This window comes from Triturus cristatus, chromosome 5_2, assembly GCF_964204655.1.
Source record: "Triturus cristatus chromosome 5_2, aTriCri1.1, whole genome shotgun sequence".
Lineage (NCBI taxonomy): Eukaryota > Metazoa > Chordata > Amphibia > Caudata > Salamandridae > Triturus > Triturus cristatus.
In genome coordinates, this window is record NC_140588.1 from 1,089,983,523 (window position 1) to 1,090,008,096 (window position 24,574).

Below are 24,574 nucleotides of genomic sequence, written 5' to 3' on the forward strand. Positions count from 1 at the left end.
TATTTTTACAATGCATGCCTTTACCATGAAAAATCGTTGTAAAGGAACTTGTGGTAAAAAAGAATCGTGGTTTAGATGAGGTCGTGGTAGCGACCTCGTTGTTAGGGAAGTAGTTGTTGTGGAACTCGTTGTTCCAACATACAACCCTCTTCCAGGGGGGATCAGACCACTTTGTTGTTGCCAGCCATGGGATCAGTTTTATGTGGGACCAGCCTGAAGCGAAGTGTCACAGTGACGTCAAATAGATATATCCCATAAAGGGGGTCACTCTGCAGCTCAGCGCCTACACAGAAGGGCGAAGGGGGTTCAGGGCCACAGCGAAACCTGCTCGGCGAAGGATTGGCATCGGCTCAATGCCTGGCTTCCTTATCCCAGGATGGATGTGAATCCAGATGAGACACTTGCGATGGGGCTGAGGATCCCGGGAGGAGGACTTCACAAAGTATATGCTTTGGATAAAGATGTGTCTGGAGGCGTACCCTGGGCCCTAGTGTCGTCACTGCAGACAGCATCCCCAGACATGGCTTTCAGTCCTAAAGTCTTCCTTAAATCCATCTTGTTTTGAAAGTCTGGGGGAACCGTGCCATCCTGTGAAGATCTAGCCTTTTTTCTATACAAGGGGGTCCTCATTTATGGGGTTTTGGCGTAGGGCAGCACCGTACTACAAGGATGCCTGTGTTGTCGGCAGGATATTTTTGTGCAGGAAGGTGCACCTTCCTGCACAAAAACAATCCTAGGACGATGTTTCCTCTTTCTGTGTGTCCAGCACACATGAAAAGAGGTATAAACAAGGAGAAATAAGGTTATTTCTCCTCATTACTCCTCACCTTGGTAGGCGTAAGGTTTTGGCGCTTCCGCAGGTTTACATGGTTTTGCAAATCTGGGGAAGCGTCAACATTTGTGGGTGTTGCATGGGAACAACCACTGCAACGTCCATGGAACGCCTCCTGGTGGCAGAGTAAGGCAATGTAACGATTTGCATTGCCTTGCCTTACTCCATATATATGAGGCCATTCAAAGCCATACAAAGTGGCTTTGTGTGGACTCATAAATATGATTTCAAGGTGTGTGCCGCCGGAGCGTCATAAAAAGTGACGCTCTTGCGGCGCAAGGGGCTCATTAATGTGCCCCAGAGTACAGAGCTACGGAGAAGCCCCCACATCTAGTCCTGTATTCCTCTAACTCAGCCTAGAGGCCTCATTGGCCATCATTCGTGGCCGTGTCCTCATCAGTAGACAATCTCCTGCCACGCCTTAAATCTTCCTCCTGGATGGCCCTTCCATAGGGACCTGGAAACATCTGCTGACACTGCTTCATGGCAGCATCTGAGAACTTGTTAACTCTGTCAGTATTTGGGTGGTTCCAGACTGCTGAACAACTGCTCCTTAAAACAAGCATTGGCAAAGCCAATAGCTCTCCCCTTTGGGACCTTATGGCTGTACCAATGGTTTTTAGCCATGCTGCTCAGCATCCTTGATGCGGTGCAACATGGCTAAAGAAGAAAAAAAAGCCTATGACGCGAAAGGACGTGTCATTTGTAGGTGCGTGCACACCACTTTGTTTCTTTTAATTTACCAATGCAAGTTGGATCGGTAAAAAAAAAGAAAAATATAGTAGGAAAGCGATTTTTTTAAAGCAGATGAGGTAAGCAACCTGGAAGTGGTGGGTAGGGAGAGGAAGCAAGATGGAGGGCGCTGGTGAGAGCAGCGCAGAGCACAGAGTGGAGAAACACGGGGAAGAGGGAGCTATGAGGAGCTGTGGAGAGATAGCAACGTGGGGAAGAGCTCTCCGGTGAGTGCATCATGGAGGGAGGTGGGGGAGAAGCATATGGGCAAGAGAGAGCCGTGCACGGGGCAACAGAGGCATACGAGGGCGACAACTAGAGAACATACGCACTCTCATAGAGTGCTTATACAAAAAGAGTAGCTCCTGGAAAGTGAGCAGTGGAAGGACACAAGTAATGCGGCAGTGGCCGTGCTCAAGGTGAGGGCAAACACAAGAAGAGAATGTAAAGCTGACACATGCTGACAAAACAGAAACAAGCAAATGAGGGTGACAATAAGGCCAACCAATGGTAAGCAATGGGAAGGCTCTAAGCCCACTGGAAGCTGACAAGTCTTTTCCCTTAGAGACAGCTTGCGCTGCCTGGGCGATGAGACCTACAAAGGGTGCCCTGGACCCCACTGACGCTGCAGTTCATCGCTTCATTCCTCTTCTACTGGCAAAGGGCAATCTGCTTGAGGAGATAGTTGCTAAATGACTGTCCTCTTATCTTGAAGAGTCAACGCACTTGACTCGTGACAGCTGGACGTCAGCCAAGAAGAGGGACACAGTCTGCCTTGGTTCTGCCAGTCACTATTGATAATGTCGCTTTCCCAATCTGAGAAAACACGGATTTTATCACGCTTAAGTAAACGTCATTTGCACTCTTGTTTCTATATGTAGCCTCTCCTCAGCCGAGCAAGTGCTGCCTTCAGCTCAGTACACCATAGTTGTGGCTTCCAGGATGCTACCTGGATTTACGACTGCAATGGGCTCTATGCAGGCTTCCCAGACTATGCACTGACAAATTACAGCAGGTTCAGAATGTAGCCAGCATCTCTATTTTCACCATATGACACGGCCTCACCACCTATCCTCATCAGGCTTCTGCAAGAGATTGGCATCCTTACTTCTCGGCAGCCCGCAAACTCATCTGCAGAGTGCCTCAAAGTTCATTGCTCTACCCCACTTTTCAATGCATACATAATCCCTCTGGCCAAAGTCATCTGGTGGCCGATCCACACCCAGCACCCTCGCCAGGAGCCTAGGGTTCATCATCGACAACAACTGGACATGAGTACAATTCACTGCATCCTTTTTCTACACGCTGATGTCCCAATTATCCCCCCACCTCTTGGCATCTCATCTCTAATGGCCCAAGTATCCCCACCTGTGCTGTCCTAAGTATCTCATGTCTAATACCCCAGGTATCCCCCTACCTCTGCTCTTCTAGATATCTCATCTCCAAAGCTCAAGGTATCCTCCTCCTTGTGCTGTCCTAGGAATCTCATCTCTGATGCCCCACGTATCCCCCCACCTATGATGTCCTAGGTATCTCACCTCCGAAGCCCTGGGTATCCCCCCACCTGTGCTGTCCTAGGTATCTCATCTCAGAAGCCCCAGGTATCCCTCTACATGTGCTGTCCTAGGCATCTCATCTCCGAAGCCCTGGGTATCCCCCACCTGTGATGGCCAATGTATCTCATCTCCAATGGCCCAAGTATCCTTCATCTACACTGTCCTAGGTATCTCATCTCTGATGCTTCAGGTATCTCCCACCTGTGCTTCCCTAGGTATCTCATCTCCGATGCCCCATGTATCCCCTACCTGTGCTGCCCTAGGTATCTCATCTCCGATGCCCCATGTATCCCCCACATGTGATGTCCTAGGTATCTCATCTCCGATACTCCAGGTATCCCCCCCAACTTTGGTGTCATAGGTATCTCATCTCCGATGTCCCAGGTATTCCCCCCCACATGTGATGTCCTAGGAATCTCATCTCCGATGCCATATGTTTACCCCACCTGTGATGTCCTAGATATCTCATCTCTGATTCCCCGGGTATCCCCCCAACTGTGATGTCTTAGCTATCTAATCTCTGATGCCCCAGGTTCCCCCCCACCTATAATGTCCTAGGTATCTCATCTCTGATGTCCCAGGTATCCCCCCCACATGTGATGTCCTAGGTATCTCATCTCCGTAGCCCCAGGTATCCCTCTACATGTGCTGTCCTAGGCATCTCATTTCCGATGCTCCAGCTATTCTCCCACCTGTGCTGTCCTAAGTATCTCATCTCCGAAGCCTCAGGTATCCCCCCATCTGTGCTGTCCTAGGTATCTCCTCTCCGATGTCCCTGGTGTCTCCCCCACCTGTGATGGCCAATGTATCTCATCTACAATGGCCCAAGTATCCTTCACCTGCACTGTCCTAGGTATCTCATCGCTGATGCTTCAGGTATCCCCCACCTGTGCTGTCCTAGGTATCTCATCTCTGATGCTTCAGGTATCCCCCACCTGTGCTGTCCTAGGTATCTCATCTCCGATGCCCGGGGTATCCCCCCACCTGTGCTTCCCTAGGTATCTCATCTCCGAAGCCCGGGGTATCCCCCTACCTGTGCTTCCCTAGGTATCTCATCTCCGAAGCACCAGGTATCCCCCCACCCCATCTGTGCTGTCCTAGGTATCTTCTCTCCGATGTCCCTGGTGTCTCCCCCACCTGTGATGGCCTATGTATCTCATCTCCAATGGCACAAGTATCCTTCATCTGCACTGTCCTAGGTATCTCATCTCTGATGCTTCAGGTATCCCCTACCTGTGCTGTCCTAGGTATCTCATCTCCGATGCCCGGGGTATCCCCCCACCTGTGCTTCCCTAGGTATCTCATCTTCGATGCTCCAGCTATTCTCCCACCTGTGCTTCCCTAGGTATCTCATCTCCGATGCCTCATGTATCCCCCACCTGTGCTGCCCTAGGTATCTCATCTCCGATGCCCCATGTATCCCCTACCTGTGATGTCCTAGGTATCTCATCTCCGATGCCTCATGTATCCCCCACTTGTGCTGCCCTAGGTATCTCATCTCCGATGCCCCATTTATCCCCCACATGTGATGTCCTAGGTATCTCATCTCCGATACTCCAGGTATCCCTCCAACATTGGTGTCATAGGTAGCTCATCTCCGATGTCCCAGGTATCCTTCCCACATGTGATGTCCTAGGAATCTCATCACCGATGCCATAAGTATACCCCACCTGTGATGTTCTAGGTATCTAATCCCAGATTCCCCGGGTATCCCCCCAACTGTGATGTCTTAGATATCTCATCTCTGATGCCCCAGGTTCCCCCCACCTATAATGTCCTAGGTATCTCATCTCCGATGCCCCAGGTATCCTCCTACCTATGATGTCCTAGGTGTCTAATCTCCGATGCCCCAGGCATCCCCCACCTGTGAAGCCCTAGGTATCTCATCTCCGATGCCCGGGGTATCCACTCCACCTGTGATGTTCTAGGTATCTCATCTCCGATGCCCCAGGTATCCCCCCATCTGTGATGTCCTAGGAATCTCCTCTCCGATGCCATAGGTATACCCCACCTGTGATGTCTTACGTATCTCATCTCTGATGCCCTAGGTATTCCCCCAACTGTGATGTCTTATATATCTCATCTCTGATGCCTCATGTAGCCCCCACCTGTGAGGTGCTAGGTATCTAATCTCTGGTGCCCCAGGTATCCCCCACCTGTGCTGTCCTAGGTATTTAATCTCCGATGCTCCATGTATCCCCACCACCTGTTATGTCCTAGGTATCTCATCTCCGATGTGCCAGGTATCCCCCGCCTGTGATGTCATAGGTATCACATCTCCGGTACCCCAGGTATCCGCCACCTGTGACCAGGAATCTCATCTCCGATGCTCCAGGTATCCCCCCCACCTATGATGTCCTACGTATCTCATCTCTGATGCCCCAGGTATCCCCCACCGTGATGTCCTAGATATCTCATCTTCAACAGCCCTGATATCCCCCCACCTGTGATGTCCTAGGTATTTCATCTACCATGCCCCAGGCATCTCCCACTACTGTGCTGTCCTAGCTATCTCATGACTGATTCGCTGGGTATCCCCACCAGCTGATCTCTCCTAGGTATCTCATCTCTAATGCCCTAGGTATCCCTCCACCTGTGATGTCTTATGTATCTCATCTCCGATGCCCCAGGTTTCTCCCCACCTGTGATGTCCTAGGATTCTCCTCTCCGATGCCATAGGTATACCCCACCTGTGATGTCTTAGGTATCTCATCTCTGATGCCTCAGGTATCCCTCACCTGTGCTGTCCTAAGTATCTCATCTCCAGTGCCCCAGATATCCCTCTCCTGTGCTGTGCCAGGTATCTCATCTCCGATGCACCAGGTATCCCCCACCTGTGCTGCCCTAGGTATCTCATCTTTGATGTCCCAGGTATCCCTCACCTGTGCGGTACTACGTATCTCATCTCTGATGCCCCAGGTATCCCCCACCTGTGCTGTCCTAGGTATCTCATCTCCAAAGGCCCTGGTATCTCCCCACCAGTGCTGTCCTAGGTATTTCATATCCAATGTCTCTGGTATCCCCCCACCTGTGATGTTCTGTGCTGTCCTAGGTATCTCATGACTGATTCCCCTGGTATCCCCACCACCTGTGTTCTCTTATGAATCTCATCTCCTATGCCCTGGGTATCCATACACCTGTGATGTACTAGGTATCTCATCTCCTAGGTGTCCCTACATCTGCAAATCCTGTATGATCTTCTGCAATCTGCAATACTCCAGGTGTCCTCACACCTGCAATGTTTCAGGTATTACCTTAGCTGTGATGCACTAGGTAACCTCAAACCTTTGATAGCCCAGGTGTACAGACTTACGTGAAATCCTCAGGTGTCATCCCATCACAAAACCCCACCTCCGAGGCCACAGGTGTCCCTCTTCCTGTTCTTCCCAAAGTGCCCCCACTGACCTGTGAAGACCCAGATGTCCCCTCTCACCTGTGATTACTGAGGTGTTTCCTCTCACCTGCGATAACCCAGGTGTACCCTCTCACCTGCCATGACCCAGGTGTCCCCACTCACCTGCGATGACCCAGGTGACACCACTCACCTGCGATGACCGAGGTGTACCCACTCACCTTCGATGAGCCAGGTGTTCTCACTCACCTGCAACCACCTAGGTGTTTCCTTGCACCTGCCATGACCCAGGTGTCCCCACTCATCTGCGGTGACCCATGTGTCCCCACTCACCTGTGGTGACCCAGATGTACCCTCTTACCTACAATGACCCAGGTGTCCCCACTCACCTGCGATGACCAAGGTGTCCCCCCTTACCTGCCATGACCCAGGTGTCCTCACTCACCTGCCAAGACCCAGGTGTCCCCACTCACCTGCGATGACCCAGGTGTGTCCACTCACCTGCGATGCCCTGGTGGCCCGACTCACCTGCGATGAGCAAGGTGTGTCCATTCACCTGCGATAACCCCTGTGTTTTCACTCACCTGCTATGACCCAGGTGTCCCCACTCACCTGCGATGATCCAGGTGTCCCCACTCACCTGCAATGACCCATGTGTTCCCACTCACCTGTGATGACCCAGGTGTCACCACTCACCTGCAATGACCCAGGTGTCCCCACTCAAGTACGATGACCCAGGTGTGTCCATTCACCTTCGATGACCCAGATGTTCCCACTCACCTGCGATGACCCAGATACACTCACTCACCTGCAATGTCCCAGAGCTGGAGTCGAATGATGGTCTCTGGGCCCCACTTGAGAACTTTGAGTGCGAAGTCCACACCGATCGTGGCGCGATAGTGCTGTGAGTAGACCTTGTGCACGTAGCGCTGGATTATGGACGTCTTGCCCACTCCGAGATCCCCCACAACCAAAACTTTACACAGGTGCTCCTTCAAGGTTGTCCCCATGGTAGAGCTGGGACCCCAGTGCTAGGGAGCCAAAGAAAAGGATTCACTGGTCAGACCTCCTTCTATGTCCACCTTCTGGACATGTAATTCTTTACTCCACCACCCACTGGCAGCCCTTCCCGGACCACTAGACTACCCTATGGACACCATCTAGGGCCTTCCCTTCCCCAGGTCACTAGACTACCCTATGGACACCATATAGGACCTTTCCTTCCCCAGGTCAATAGACTACCCTATGGACACCATACAGGGCCTTTCCTTACCCGGCTCACCAGACTAAACCTATGGACACCATACAGGGCCTTTCCTTCCCCAGGTCATTAGACTACCCTATGGACACCGTACATTGCCTTTCCTTCCCCGGTTCACTAGACTACCCTATGGACACCATACAGGGCCTTTCCCTATGGACACCGTACATTGCCTTTCCTTCCCCGGTTCACTAGACTACCCTATGGACACCATACAGGGCCTTTCCTTCCCTGAACCAATAGACTAACCCTATGACACCATACAGGGCCTTTCTTTCCCCCGGTCAATAGACTACCCTACGGACACTATACAGGACCTTTGCTTTCCTGGGTCACTAGACTACCCTATGGACACCATACAGGGCCTTTCATTCCGCAGGTCACTAGACTATCCTATGGACACCATACAGTGCCTTTCCTTCCCCAGGACACTAGACTACCCAATGAACACCATACAGGGCCTTTCCTTCTCACTAGTCTTCAAGGATACTAGCCTTTTTATACTGGAGCCAACAATTCTCAGGACAGTAGAACAACTATTCTCAGGGCAGTAGACTACCTGTTCTCAGTACAGTAGGCCACCCATTCTTAGGGCAGTTGACCAACTATTCTCAGAGTAGTAGACCAACCATTCACAGAGCAGTAGACCAACCATTCCCAGGGCATTAGACCAACCATTCTCAGGGCTGTAGACCAACCATTCTCAGGGCTATAGACCAACCATTCTCAGGGCTATAGACCAACCATTCTCAGGGCACTAGGCCAACCATTCTCAGGGCAGTAGACCAACCGTTCTCAGGGCAGTAGACAAACTGTTCTCAGGACAGTAGACCAACCATTCTCAGGACAGTAGACCAAACGTTCTCAGGGCAGTTGACCAACCATTCCCTGGGCAGTAGACCAACCATTCCCAGGGCAGTAGACCAACAATTCTCAAGGCAGTAGGCCAACGATTCTCAAGGCAGTAGGCCAACCATTCTCAGGGCTGTAGACCAACCATTCGCTGGGCTGTAGACCAACCATTCGCAGGGCTGTAGACCAACCATTCTCAGGGCTGTAGACCAACCATTCTCAGGGCTGTAGACCAACCATTCCCAGGGCAGTAGACCACCATTCTCAGGGCTGTAGACCAACCATTCTCAGGGCTGTAGACCAACCATTATCAGGGCAGTAGACCTTATGGACAATAAATATCTCAGGTAATGTTAAATTCCATGTGAAGATTTTGGTTGCTGGATCACCAAAGTGGCCAGGATCTATGCATGGAATTCTGCAATCACGAGTCAGTCCCAAGGAGTACAACATACCTGTACGGACCTGGTTTTCCAGACCGTCTTCTGCAGGAAAGTCCCAGTTCCAGGTGTTTTAACACACACACTTACCAGCTTCTATAGGAATGTGGCTAAAATGTCTGGGCTCCTGTTCAGGGGTGCAGGGAGGGTTTGAGGTGGTTTGGGAGGATTGGGTTTGGAAATGGACGACATACTCCCCGTCCCTTGGCGGAGGCTCAAGTTGGCACCCAGAGATGGGTCTGGACTTTAAAGAAGCCCCTGACCCAAAGCAATGTTATTGGCTGGAATTTCCAAGCAGTAAAACCAGGTCCATTCTTCCCACACCTGGGAATCTGGCTGTGGGAACACAGACCCACTCATCATTATAACTGGGAAGTGCACTCCACACGACGAGATAGGAAAACCCTTCCCCAAGATCACTAGTGCTAATGAACACTAAACTTATCAAGACCAAGCCTTATCAGGGCACTAGCCCTCTTATGAAGGAGCCAAGCCTTCTCAGGGCACTACTCCTTGTGAACACTAGCCCTCACATAAAGGAGCCAACCCTTCTCAGGGCACTAGCCCTTATGAACAATAAACATCAAATACAACAGCCAATCTTTCTCAGAGCACTAGTCCTTGTGAACACTAGCCCTGACATACAGGAGCCAACCCTTCTAAGGGCACTAGTCCTTGTGAACACTAGCCCTCACATAAAGGAGCCAACCCTTCTCAGGGCACTAGCCCTTATGAACAATAAACATCAAATACAACAGCCAATCTTTCTCAGAGCACTAGTCCTTGTGAACACTGGCCCTGACATACAGGTGCCAAGTCTTCTCAAGGTGCTAGTTCTTGTGAACATTAGCACTCACATACAGGATCCAAGCCTTCTCAGGGCACTAGTGCTCATTGACCCTTGCCCTCACATACAGGATCCAAGCCTTCTCAGGGCACTAGTGCTCATGGACCCTAGCCCTCACATATAAGATCCAAGCCTTCTCAGGGCACTAGTGCTCATGGACCCTAGCCCTCACATACAGGATCCAATCCTTCTCAGGGCACTAGTGCTCATGGACCATAGCCCTCACATACAGGATCCAAGCCTTCTCAGGGCACTAGTGCTCATGGAACCTAGCCCTCACATACAGGATCCAAGCCTTCTCAGGGCACTAGTGCTCATGGACCCTAGCCCTCACATACAGGATCCAAGCCTTCTCAGGGCCATAGCCCTTGTGAACACTAGCACTCACATACAGGAGCCAACCCTTTTCAGGGCCATAGCCCTGGTGAACACTAGCCCTCACATACAGGAGCCAACCCTTCTCAGGGCACTAGTCTTTGTAAACACTAGCCCTCACATACAGGAGCCAACCCTTTTCAGGGCCATAGCCTTTGTGAACACTAGCCCTCACATACAGGAGCCAAGCCTTCTCAGGGCACTAGTGCTCATGGACCCTAGCCCTCACATACTGGAGCCAACCCTTCTCAGGGCACTAGCCCTTGTGAACAGTAGCCCTCACATACAGGAGCCAACCCTTTTAAGGGCCATAGCCCTGGTGAACACTAGCCCTTCCATACAGGAGCCAACCCTTCTCAGGGCACAAGTCCTTGTGAGTACTAGCCCTCACATACAGGAGCCAACCCTTCTCAGGGCCATAGCCCTTGTGAACACTAGCCCTCACATACTGGAGCCCAGCCTTCCCAGGGCACTGGTGCTCATGGACCCTAGCCATTACATACAGGAGCCAGGCCGTATTAGGGCACTAGTGCTCATGGACCCTAGCCCTCACATACAGAAGCCAAGCCTTCTCAGAGCCCTAGTCCTTGTGAACACTAGCCCTGACATACAGGAGCCAGGCCTTAGCAGGGCACTAGTGCTCATGGACCCTAGCCCTCACATACAGGAGCCAAGCCTTCTCAGAGCACTAGTCCTTGTGAACACTAGCCCTGACATACAGGTGCCAAGTCGTGTCAAGGTGCTAGTTCTTGTGAACATTAGCTCTCACATACAGGATCCAAGCCTTCTCAGGGCACTAGTGGTCATGGACCCTAGCCCTCACATACAGGATCCAAGCCTTCTCAGAGCACTAGTGCTCATGGACCCTAGCCCTCACATACAGGATCCAAGCCTTCTCAGGGCACTAGTGCTCATGGACCCTAGCCCTCACATAAAAGATCCAAGCCTTCTCAGGGCACTAGTGCTCATGGACCCTAGCCCTCACATACAGGATCCAATCCTTCTCAGGGCACTAGTGCTCATGGACCATAGCCCTCACATACAGGATCCAAGCCTTCTCAGGGCACTAGTGGTCATGGACCCTAGCCCTCACATACAGGAGCCAAGCCTTCTCAGGGCACTACTGCTCATGGACCCTAGCCCTCACATACATGATCCAAGCCTTCTCAGGGCACTAGTGCTCATGGACCCTAACCCTCACATACAGGAGCCAAGCCTTCTCAGGGCACTAGTGCTCATGGAACCTAGCCCTCACATACAGGATCCAAGCCTTCTCAGGGCACTAGTGCTCATGGACCCTAGCCCTCACATACAGGATCCAAGCCTTCTCAGGGCCATAGCCCTTGTGAACACTAGCACTCACATACAGGAGCCAACCCTTTTCAGGGCCATAGCCCTGGTGAACACTAGCCCTCACATACAGGAGCCAACCCTTCTCAGGGCACTAGTCTTTGTAAACACTAGCCCTCACATACAGGAGCCAACCCTTTTCAGGGCCATAGCCTTTGTGAACACTAGCCCTCACATACAGGAGCCAAGCCTTCTCAGGGCACTAGTGCTCATGGACCCTAGCCCTCACATACTGGAGCCAACCCTTCTCAGGGCACTAGCCCTTGTGAACAGTAGCCCTCACATACAGGAGCCAACCCTTTTAAGGGCCATAGCCCTGGTGAACACTAGCCCTTCCATACAGGAGCCAACCCTTCTCAGGGCACAAGTCCTTGTGAGTACTAGCCCTCACATACAGGAGCCAACCCTTCTCAGGGCCATAGCCCTTGTGAACACTAGCCCTCACATACTGGAGCCCAGCCTTCCCAGGGCACTGGTGCTCATGGACCCTAGCCCTTACATACAGGAGCCAGGCCGTATTAGGGCACTAGTGCTCATGGACCCTAGCCCTCACATACAGGATCCAAGCCTTCTCAGGGCACTAGTGCTCATGGACCCTAGCCCTCACATACAGGATCCAAGCCTTCTCAGGGCCATAGCCCTTGTGAACACTAGCACTCACATACAGGAGCCAACCCTTTTCAGGGCCATAGCCCTGGTGAACACTAGCCCTCACATACAGGAGCCAACCCTTCTCAGGGCACTAGTCTTTGTAAACACTAGCCCTCACATACAGGAGCCAACCCTTTTCAGGGCCATAGCCTTTGTGAACACTAGCCCTCACATACAGGAGCCAAGCCTTCTCAGGGCACTAGTGCTCATGGACCCTAGCCCTCACATACTGGAGCCAACCCTTCTCAGGGCACTAGCCCTTGTGAACAGTAGCCCTCACATACAGGAGCCAACCCTTTTAAGGGCCATAGCCCTGGTGAACACTAGCCCTTCCATACAGGAGCCAACCCTTCTCAGGGCACGAGTCCTTGTGAGTACTAGCCCTCACATACAGGAGCCAACCCTTCTCAGGGCCATAGCCCTTGTGAACACTAGCCCTCACATACTGGAGCCCAGCCTTCCCAGGGCACTGGTGCTCATGGACCCTAGCCATTACATACAGGAGCCAGGCCGTATTAGGGCACTAGTGCTCATGGACCCTAGCCCTCACATACAGAAGCCAAGCCTTCTCAGAGCCCTAGTCCTTGTGAACACTAGCCCTGACATACAGGAGCCAGGCCTTAGCAGGGCACTAGTGCTCATGGACCCTAGCCCTCACATACAGGAGCCAAGCCTTCTCAGAGCACTAGTCCTTGTGAACACTAGCCCTGACATACAGGTGCCAAGTCGTCTCAAGGTGCTAGTTCTTGTGAACATTAGCTCTCACATACAGGATCCAAGCCTTCTCAGGGCACTAGTGGTCATGGACCCTAGCCCTCACATACAGGATCCAAGCCTTCTCAGAGCACTAGTGCTCATGGGCCCTAGCCCTCACATACAGGATCCAAGCCTTCTCAGGGCACTAGTGCTCATGGACCCTAGCCCTCACATATAAGATCCAAGCCTTCTCAGGGCACTAGTGCTCATGGACCCTAGCCCTCACATACAGGATCCAATCCTTCTCAGGGCACTAGTGCTCATGGAACATAGCCCTCACATACAGGATCCAAGCCTTCTCAGGGCACTAGTGGTCATGGACCCTAGCCCTCACATACAGGAGCCAAGCCTTCTCAGGGCACTACTGCTCATGGACCCTAGCCCTCACATACATGATCCAAGCATTCTCAGGGCACTAGTGCTCATGGACCCTAACCCTCACATACAGGAGCCAAGCCTTCTCAGGGCACTAGTGCTCATGGAACCTAGCCCTCACATACAGGATCCAAGCCTTCTCAGGGCACTAGTGCTCATGGACCCTAGCCCTCACATACAGCATCCAAGCCTTCTCAGGGCCATAGCCCTTGTGAACACTAGCACTCACATACAGGAGCCAACCCTTTTCAGGGCCATAGCCCTGGTGAACACTAGCCCTCACATACAGGAGCCAACCCTTCTCAGGGCACTAGTCTTTGTAAACACTAGCCCTCACATACAGGAGCCAACCCTTTTCAGGGCCATAGCCTTTGTGAACACTAGCCCTCACATACAGGAGCCAAGCCTTCTCAGGGCACTAGTGCTCATGGACCCTAGCCCTCACATACTGGAGCCAACCCTTCTCAGGGCACTAGCCCTTGTGAACAGTAGCCCTCACATACAGGAGCCAACCCTTTTAAGGGCCATAGCCCTGGTGAACACTAGCCCTTCCATACAGGAGCCAACCCTTCTCAGGGCACAAGTCCGTGTGAGTACTAGCCCTCACATACAGGAGCCAACCCTTCTCAGGGCCATAGCCCTTGTGAACACTAGCCCTCACATACTGGAGCCCAGCCTTCCCAGGGCACTGGTGCTCATGGACCCTAGCCCTTACATACAGGAGCCAGGCCGTATTAGGGCACTAGTGCTCATGGACCCTAGCCCTCACATACAGAAGCCAAGCCTTCTCAGAGCCCTAGTCCTTGTGAACACTAGCCCTGACATACAGGAGCCAGGCCTTAGCAGGGCACTAGTGCTCATGGACCCTAGCCCTCACATACAGGAGCCAAGCCTTCTCAGAGCACTAGTCCTTGTGAACACTAGCCCTGACATACAGGTGCCAAGTCGTCTCAAGGTGCTAGTTCTTGTGAACATTAGCTCTCACATACAGGATCCAAGCCTTCTCAGGGCACTAGTGGTCATGGACCCTAGCCCTCACATACAGGATCCAAGCCTTCTCAGAGCACTAGTGCTCATGGACCCTAGCCCTCACATACAAGATCCAAGCCTTCTCAGGGCACTAGTGCTCATGGACCCTAGCCCTCACATACAGGAGCCAAGCCTTCTCAGGGCCATAGCCCTTATGAACACTGGCACTCACATACAGGAGCCAACCCTTCTCAGGGCACTAGTGCTCATGGACACCAGCCCTCAAATACAGGAACCAAGTCTTCTCAGAGCACTAGTCCTTGTGAACACTAGCCCTGACATACAGGAGCCCACCCTTCTCAGAGCATATCTCCTTGTGAGCACTAGCCCTCATATGAAGGACACAACCCTTGTCAGGGTAGTCCTTGCAAGCACTAGCCCTCACATACAGGAGTCAACCCTTCTCAGGGTACTAGTGCTTGTGAACACTAGTCTAATTAGAACTAAGCCCTCTCAGGGCACTAGTACCTGTGAACACTAGCCCTCTTATGAAGGAGCCAAGCCTTCTCAGGGTGCTAGCCCTTGTGAACACTAGACCTCACATACAGGAGCCAATCGTTTTCAGAGCACTAGTCCTTGTGAACACTAGCCCTCACATACAGGTCCCAGGTCTTCTCAAGGTGCTAGTTCTTGTGAACACTAGCACTTGTGCTCATGGACCCTACCCTCACATACATGATCCACGCCTTCTCAGGGCACTAGTGCTCATGGACCCTAGCCCTCACATACAGGAGCCAAGCCTTCTCAGGGCACTAGTGCTCATGGACTCTAGCCCTCACATACAGGAGCCAAGCCTTCTCAGGGCACTAGTGCTCATGGAACCTAGCCCTCACATACAGGATCCAAGTCTTCTAAGGGCACTAGTGCTCATGGAACCTAGCCCTCACATACAGGATCCAAGCCTTCTCAGGGCACTAGCCCCTGTGAACAGTAGCCCTCACATACAGGAGCCAACCCTTTTAAGGGCCATAGCCCTCACGTACAGGTTCAAAGCCTTCTCAGGGCCATAGCCCTTGTGAAAACTAGCACTCACATACAGGAGCCAAGCCTTCTCAGGTCACTAGTGATCATGGACCCTAGCCCTCACATACAGGTGCCAAGCCTTCTCAGGGCCACAGCCCTTGTGAACACAAGCACTCTCATACAGGACCCAACCCTTCTTAGGGCACTAGCCCTTATGAACACTAACCATCAAATACAAGAGCCAATCTTTCTCAGAGCACTAGTCCTTGTGAACACTAGCCCTCACATACAGGTGCCAAGTCTTCTCAAGGTGCTAGTTCTTGTGAACATTAGCTCTCACATACAGGATCCAAGCCTTCTCAGGGCACTAGTGCTCATGGACCCCAGCCCTCACATACAGGACCCAACCCTTCTTATGGCACTAGCCCTTATGAACACTAACCATCAAATACAAGAGCCAATCTTTCTCAGAGCACTAGTCCTTGTGAACACTAGCCCTCACATACAGGTGCCAAGTCTTCTCAAGGTGCTAGTTCTTGTGAACATTAGCTCTCACATACAGGATCCAAGCCTTCTCAGGGCACTAGTGCTCATGGACCCCAGCCCTCACATACAGGATCCAAGCCTTCTCAGGGCACTAGTGCTCATGGACCCTAGCCCTAACATACAGGAGCCAAGCCTTCTCAGGGCCATAGCCCTTGTGAACACTAGCACTCACATACAGGAGCCAAGCCTTCTCAGGGCCATAGCCCCTGTGAACACTGGCACTCACATACAGGAGCCAACCCTTTTAAGGGCCATAGCCCTGGTGAACACTAGCCCTTACATACAGGAGCCAACACTTCTCAGGGCAGTAGTGCTCATGGACAGCAGCCCTCAAATACAGGAACCAAGTCTTCTCAGAGCACTAGTCCTTGTGAACACTAGCCCTGACATACAGGAGCCCACTCTTCTCAGAGCACATGTCCTTGTGAGCACTAGCCCTCATATGAAGGACACAACCCTTGTCAGGGTGCTAGTCCTTGCAAGCACTAGCCCTCACATACAGGAGCCAACCCTTCTCAGGGCACAGGTCATTGTAAACGCTAGCCCTCACATACAGGAGCCAACCCTTTTCAGGGCACTAGTCTTTGTAAACACTAGCCCTCACATACAGGAGCCAACCCTTCTCAGGGCACTAGTCTTTGTAAACACTAGCCCTCACATACAGGAGCCAACCCTTTTCAGGGCACTAGTCTTTGTAAACACTAGCCCTCACATACAGGAGCCAAGCCTTCTCAGAGCACTACCCCTTGTGAACACTAGCACTCACCTACAGGAGCCAACCCTTCTCAGGGCACTAGTCTTTGTAAACACTAGCCTTCACACACAGGAGCCAAGCCTTCTCAGGGCACTAGTGCTCATGGACCCTAGTCCTCACATACAGGAGCCAACCATTCTCAGGGCACTAGTGCTCATGAACACTAGCCCTCACATACAGGAGTCAAGCCTTCTCAGGGCACTAGTCATTGTGAACACTGGCCCTCACATACAGGAAGCAACCCTTCTCAGGCCACTAGTGCTTGTGAACACTAGTCTTATCAGAACTATGCCTTCTCAGGGCACTAGCGCTTGTGAACATCAGTCTTATCAAAACTACGCCTTCTCAGGGCACTAACGCTTGTGAACACTAGTCTTATCAGAACTAAGCCTTCTCAGGGCACTAGCGCTTGTGTACACTAGTCTTATCAGAATTAAGCCTTCTCAGGGCACTAGCGCTTGTGAACACTAGTCTTATCAGAACTAAGCCTTCTCAGGGCACTAGCGCTTGTGAACACTAGTCTTATCAGAACTAAACCTTCTCAGGGCACTAGTGTTTGTAAACACTAGTCTTATCATAACTAAGCCTTCTCCGGGCACTAGTGCTCATGGACACCAGCCCTAACATACAGGACACAATCCTTCTCTGGGCACTAGTTGTTGTGAACACTAGCCCTCACATACAGGTTCCAAGCCTTCTCAGGGTACTAGTGCTCATGGACCCTAGCCCTCACAAACAGGAGCCAAGCCTTCTCAGGGCACTAGTGCTCATGGACCCTAGCCCTCACATACAGGATCCAAGCCTTCTCAGGGCCATAGCCCTTGTGAACACTAGCACTCACATACAGGAGCCAAGCCTTCTCAGAGCACTAGTGCTAATGGATCCTAGCCCTCACATACAGGAGCCAACCGTTCTCAGGGCACTAGCCCTTGTGAACACTAGCCCTCACATACAGGAGCCAACCCTTTCTCAGGGCACTAGTCTTTGTTAACACTAGCCCTCACCTACAGGAGCCAACCCTTCTCAGGGCACTAGCTCTTATGAACACTAACCATCAAATACAAGAACCAATCTTTCTCAGAGCACTAGTCATTGTGAACACTAGCCCTCACATACAGGTGCCAGGTCTTCTCAAGGTGCTAGTTCTTTTGAACACTAGCACTCACATACAGGAACTAAGCCTTCTCAGGGCACTTGTGCTCATGGACCCTACCCTCACATACAGGATCCAAGCCTTCTCAGGGCCATAGCCCTTGTGAACACTAGCCCTCACATACAGGAGACAAGCTTTCTCAAGAGGTTAGTCATTGTAAACACTAGCCCTAGCATACAGGACCCAATCCTTCTCAGGGCCATAATCCTAGTGAATACTAGTCCTGACATACAGGAGCCAACCCTTCTCAGGGCACAAGTGCTCATGGACCCTAGCCGTCCCATACAGGAGCCCACCCTTCTCAGACCACTAGCCCTTGTGAACACTAGCCCTCACATACAGGAGCCCAGCCTTCTCAGGGCACTGGTGCTCATGGACCCTAGCCCTCACATACAAGAGCCAGTCTTTCTCAGAGGACTAGTCCTTGTGAACACTAGCCCTGACATACAGGTGCCAAGTCTTCTCGAGGTGCTAGTTCTTGTGAACATTAGCTCTCACATACAGGATCCAAGCCGTCTCAGGGCACTAGTGCTCATGGACCCTAGCCCTCACATACAGGATCCAAGCCTTCTCAGGGCACTAGTGCTCATGGACCCTAGCGCTCACATGCCGGATCCACGCCTTCTCAGGGCACTAGTTCTCATGGACCCTAGCCCTCACATACAGGAGCCAAGCCTTCTCAGGGCCATAGCCCTTGTGAACACTAGCACTCACATACAGGAGCCAAGCCTTCTCAGGTCACTAGTGCTCATGGACCCTAGCCCTCACATACAAGAGCCAGTTTTTCTCAGAGCACTAGCCCTTGCGAACACTAGCCCTGACATACAAGAGCCCACCCTTCTAGGAGCACAAGTCCTTGTGAGCACTAGCCTTCATAAGAAGGACCCAACCCTTCTCAAGGTGCCAGTCCTTGCAAGCACTAGCCCTCACATAGAGGAGCCAACCCTTCTCAGGGCACTAGTGCTCATGGACACCAGCCCTCAAATACAGGAGCCAAGCCTTCTCAGAGCCTTAGTCCTTGTGAAAACTAGCCCTGACATACAGGAGCCCACACTTCTCAGAGTACATATCCTTGTGAGCACTAGCCCTCATATGAAGGACACAACCCTTGTCAGGGTGCTAGTCCTTGCAAGCACTAGCCCTCACATACAGGAGCCAACCCCTCGCAGGGCACTAGTGCTTGTGAACAGTAGCCCTCTTATGAAGGAGCCAAGCCTTCTCAGGGTGCTAGCCCTTGTGAACACTAGCCCTCACATACAGGAGCCAACCCTTCTCAGGGCACAAGTCATTGTAAACGCTAGCCCTCACATACAGTAGCCAAGCCTTCTCAGGGCACTAGTCTTTGTAAACACTAGCCCTCACATACAGGAGCCAACACTTTTCAGGGCACTAATCTTTGTAAACACTAGCCCTCACATACAGGAGCCAACCCTTCTCACGGCACTAGTCTTTGTAATCACTAACCCTCACATACAGGAGCCAACCCTTCTCAGGGCACTAGTCTTTGTAAACACTAGCCCTCACTTACAGGAGCCAAGCCTTCTCAGGGCACTAGTGCTCATGGACCCTAGTCCTCACATACAGGAGCCAAGCCTTCTCAGGGCACTAGTCATTGTGAACACTAGCCCTCACATACAGGAAACAACCCTTCTCAGGCCTCTAGTGCTTGTGAACACTAGTCTTATCAGTACTAAGCCTTCTCAGGGCACTAGTGCTTGTGAACACTAGTCTTATCAGTACTAAGCCTTCTCAGGGCACTAGTGCTTGTGAACACTAGTCTTATCAGAACTAAGCCTTCTCAGGGCACTAACGCTTTTGAACACTAGTCTTAACAGAACTAAGCCTTCTCAGGGCAGTAGCGCTTGTGAACTAGTCTTATCAGAACTAAGCCTTCTCAGGGCACTAGTGTTTGTGAACACTAGTCTTATCAGAACTAAGCCATCTCAGGGCAGTAGTGCTCATGGACACCAGCCCTAACATACAGGACCCAATCCTTCTCTAGGCACTAGTTTTTGTGAACTCTAGCCCTCACATACAAGAAGTAACCCTTCTCAGGGCATTAGTGCTTGTGAACACTAGCCCTCAGATACAGGAGCCAATCCTTCTCAGGGCACTAGTGCTTGTGAACACTAGCACTCACATACAGGATCAAAGCCTTCTCAGGGCATTAGTGCTCATGGACCCTAGCCCTCAGATACAGAGACAAGAATTCTCAGGACATTAGTGCTCATGGACCCTAGCCCTCAGATACAGGAGCCAAGCCTTCTCAGGGCACTAGTGCTCATGGACCCTAGCCCTCAGATACAGGAGCCAAGCCTTCTCAGGGCACTAGTGGTCATGGACCCTAGCCCTCACACACAGGAGCCAAGCCTTCTCAGGGCACTACTGCTCATGGACCCTAGCGCTCACATACATGATCCAATCCTTCTCAGGGTATTAGTGCTCATGGACCCTAGCCCTCAGATACAGGAGCCAAGCCTTCTCAGGGCACTACTGCTCATGGACCCTAGCCCTCACATACAGGAGCCAAGGCTTCTCAGGGCAGTAGTGCTCATGGACCCTAGCCCTCACATACAGGATCCAAGCCTTCTCAGAGCACTAGTGCTCATGGACCCTAGCCCTCACATACAGGATCCAAGCCTTCTCAGGGCACTAGTGCTCATGGACCCTAGCCCTCACATACATGAACCAAGCCTTCTCAGGGCATTAGGGCTCATGGACCCTAGCCCTCAGATACAGGAGCCAATCCTTCTCAGGGCACTTGTGCTCATAGACCCTAGCCCTCACATACATGAACCAAGCCTTCTCAGGGCACTACTGCTCATGGACCCTAGCCCTCACATACAGGAGCCAAGCCTTTTCAGGGCACTTGTGCTCATGGACCCTAGCCCTCAGATACAGGAGCCAAGCCTTCTCAGGGCACTAGTGCTCATGGAACCTAGCCCTCACATACAGGATCCAAGCCTTCTCAGGGCACTAGTGCTCATGGACCCTAGCCCTCACATATAAGATCCAAGCCTTCTCAGGGCACTAGTGCTCATGGACCCTAGCCCTCACATACAGGATCCAAGCCTTCTCAGGGCACTAGTGCTCATGGAACCTAGCCCTCACATACAGGATCCAAGCCTTCTCAGGGCACTAGTGCTCATGGACCCTAGCCCTCACATACAGGAGCCAAGCCTTCTCAGGGCAGTAGTGCTCATGGACCCTAGCCCTCACATACAGGAGCCAAGCCTTCTCAGGGCACTTGTGCTCATGGACCCTAGCCCTCAGATACAGGAGCAAATCCTTCTCAGGGCACTTGTGCTCATGGACCCTAGCCCTCAGATACAGGAGCCAAGCCTTCTCAGGGCACTACTGCTCATGGACCCCAGCCCTCACATACATGATCCAAACCTTCTCAGGGCATTAGTGCTCATGGACCCCAGCCCTCACATACAGGAACCAAGCCTTCTCAGGGCACTAGTGCTCATGGACCCTATCCCTCACATACAGGAGCCAAGCCTTCTCAGGGCACTAGTGCTCATGGACCCTAGCCCTCACATACAGGATCCAAGCCTTCTCAGGGCTCTAGTGCTCATGAACACTAGCCCGCAGACGTCACAATACAGTCCGTACAGAAGTTAAAGCAGCCCATAGGATTCCCAGCACCGTCCACCCTCCTCCCCCCATTACACTCCATGGTTTTCACAGTGCCGTCCATCCACTCCTTAGGATAGCCCTTGAGTTTCCCAGCACGGTTCATACTTCCCTTATTACACCTCGTGGCTCTCCCAGTATTGCCCATACACCTCGCAGTGTAGCCCACTCCTTCACCAGTACAGTCCACCCACTCACCAGTACAGTCAATACCCTCGCAGCATAGTCCACACCCTCGTCAGTGCAGCCTAAACCTTCACAGCACAGCACTTATCCTCGTCAGTACTATCTATACCTCACCAGTTGAGTCCAAACCCTCACAGTGTTGTCCACACCCTCACCAGTACAGTTCATACCTCCCCAGTACAGTCAGCACCTCACCGGCACTGTCCACACCCTCACCAGTACAGTCTACTCCATCACCAGTACAATCCACGTCCTCACCAGTACAGTCCACACCCTCACCAGTACAGTCCACTCCATCACCAGTACAGTCCACACGCTCATCAGTGCAGTCCACACCCTCACCAGTACAGTCCACTCCCTCACCAGTACAGTCCACTCCCTCACCAGTACAGTCCACTCCCTCACCAGTGCAGTCAACACCTCACCGGCACTGTCCACACCCTCACCAGTACAGTCCACACCCTCACCAGTACAGTCAACACCTCACCAGTACAGTTCATACCTCCCCAGTACAGTCCACACCCTCACCAGTACAGTCCACACCCTCTCCAGTGCAGTCCACACCCTCACCAGTGCAGTTCATACCTCCCCAGTACAGTCAACACCTCACCGGCACTGTCCACACCCTCACCAGTACAGTCCACTCTCTCACCAGTACAGTCCACTCCCTCACCAGTACAGTCCACACCTCCCCAGTACAGTCAGCACCCTCACCAGTACAGTCCACACCTCCCCAGTACAGTCAGCACCTCACCGGCACTGTCCACACCCTCACCAGTGCAGTCCACTCCATCACCAGTATAGTCCACACCTCACCAGTACAGACCACACCCTCACCAGTACAGTCCACTCCATCACCAGTACAGTGCACACCTCACCAGTGCAGTTCATACCTCCCCAGTACAGTTCACACTCTCACCAGTACAGTCCACACCTCACCAGTGCAGTTCATACCTCCCCAGTACAGTCAGCACGTCACCGGCACTGTCCACACCCTCACCAGTACAGTTCATACCTCCCCAGTACAGTCAACACCTCACCAGCACTGTCCACACCTCCCCAGTACAATCCACGCCCTCACCAGTACAATCCACTCCCTCATTAGTACAATCCACGCCCTCACCAGTACAGTCCACACCTTCGCCGGTGCAGTCTAGACAGCTGTCGTTGCAGCCCTTACATTGACAGGAACAGTGCACGAGGGACCCAGGGCAGAACAGATAGTCCCGTAGTGTCCTGGTGAGTCAGTCTACCCCCATAGAGTCCATGTGCTACTTCCCAGTACAGTCTGAATACCCCAGTACTACACCTGTACCCCAGAACAGCCCATGCACACCCCAAGCAGCCCTCCTACCCCACACAAACGTGTTCTCACCAGTGCAGGCCTCGTTGTCCCTTCCAGGTAGGTGGGGTGGGGGAGGCTGTGTCCCCTTAGTACTGACAGATGTCGCCCGTCTCCTTCAGTTGTTGGCCTCTCATTCGGATTGTGTGGACAGACTTTTGTCTCCGGGGGATGTCTCTAAGCCCTGTCTCCTGCTGACAGTCTAGGCGGGTGCTGGTGACAGGCTACTGTCTCCGAGGGATGTCGCTCACTCCTCTGTCTGCTGCTGTCAGTCTAGACGGATGCTGGTGACAGGCTCGTGCCTCTGGGGGATGTCGGTCACTCCGCTGCTGAAACTCTCGAACATACGCTGGTAACAGTCTATCGCTAGCAGGCTGCTGCCGGGTCCACTGACAGTCTCTTGTATTTTGTCTCCTGCTTGGAGTCTCATTCAGATGCTGCGAGCAGTCCCTTGTCTCCGGCGGGCGTGGCTCACTGTCCTGTACTCTGCTGACAGCCTCAGCAGACACTGCTGACAGTCTCGTGTCCCCTGCTGGGAGTTTGGTGAGACCCTACAGACAGACAGACAGTCTCTTGCTTCCTGCTGAGAGTCCCAGCAGACGCTGCTGACAGTCTCTCGTGACCGACGGATGTGGCTCAGCCCCTGTCCCCTCTGACAGTGTCAGCAGGCGCTGATGAGAGTCTGGTGAGGCCCCGCAGACAGCCTCTTACCTCCTGCTGCCCCCGTGCGACCCTTGCAGTGTGCTGCTGAGGCCGTCTCGCCCGTGCAGTGTCCCTCACATGGGGCTGTGAATGAAGCCTGCCCTCAGTGTACACTCACACCCTGGTGCCAGTCCTTCCTCTACCAGGGCCGGGCACACACCTCCCAGCACAGCTGTTCACGATGCAACGGACACTGCCCCAGCCCTGCTGACCTTAGAAAGGCACCGGCCTGAGATGTGATGGACACTACCCCAGCCCTACTGACCTTTCAAACGTCCCATCCTGAGATGCGACGGACACTGCCCCAGCTCTGCTGACCTTTCAAAGGTTCTGGCCTGACGTGAGTGACACAGCCCCTGCCCTGCTGACCTTTCAAAGGCACCGCCTGAGATGTGACGGACACTGCCCCAGCCCTGCTGACCTTTCAAAGGTTCCGGCCTGAGATGCGACGGGCACTGCTCCAGCCCTGCTGACCTTTCAAAGACACCGGCCTGAGGTGCGACGGACACTGCCCCAGCCCTGATGACCTTTAAAAGGCTCTGCCCTGAGATGTGACTAACACTGCCCCAGCCCTGCTGACCTTTGAAAGGCACTGGCCTGAGATGTGACGGACACTGCCCCAGCCCTCCTGACCTTTCAAAGGCACCGGCCTGAGATGCGACGGACACTGCCCCAGCCCTGTTGAAATTTCAAAGGCACCGGTCTGAGATGCGACGGACACGGCCCCAGCCCTGCTGACCTTTCAAAGGCACCGGCCTGAGATGTGACGGACACTGCCCCAACCCTGCTGATCTTTCAACGGCACCGGCCTGAGATGTGACTGACACTGCCCCAGCCCTGCTTACCTTTCAAAGGCACCGGCCTGACGTGATTGACACTGC

The 24,574-nt window shown here is 52.6% G+C and overlaps 1 protein-coding gene across 2 annotated transcripts in view; it reads right to left on the reverse strand.

The window, feature by feature from the left end:
• LOC146829730 (ras-related protein Rab-38-like) overlaps positions 1-24,574 on the reverse strand; it is a 378,790-nt gene that overhangs the window by 51,878 nt on the left and 302,338 nt on the right. Inside the window, exons 1-2 of one of the 2 annotated variants that reach the window (XM_085608452.1) lie at positions 23,025-23,750; positions 7,281-7,503 (exon numbers count right to left, since the gene is read on the reverse strand). In XM_085608452.1, the coding sequence (XP_085464578.1) occupies positions 7,281-7,482 (202 nt within the window). In that variant the 5' untranslated portion in view covers positions 7,483-7,503; positions 23,025-23,750. Of the gene's footprint in view, positions 1-7,280; positions 7,504-23,024; positions 23,751-24,574 lie in introns of those variants that run through there. The other variant, XM_085608451.1, reaches the window with a different exon arrangement.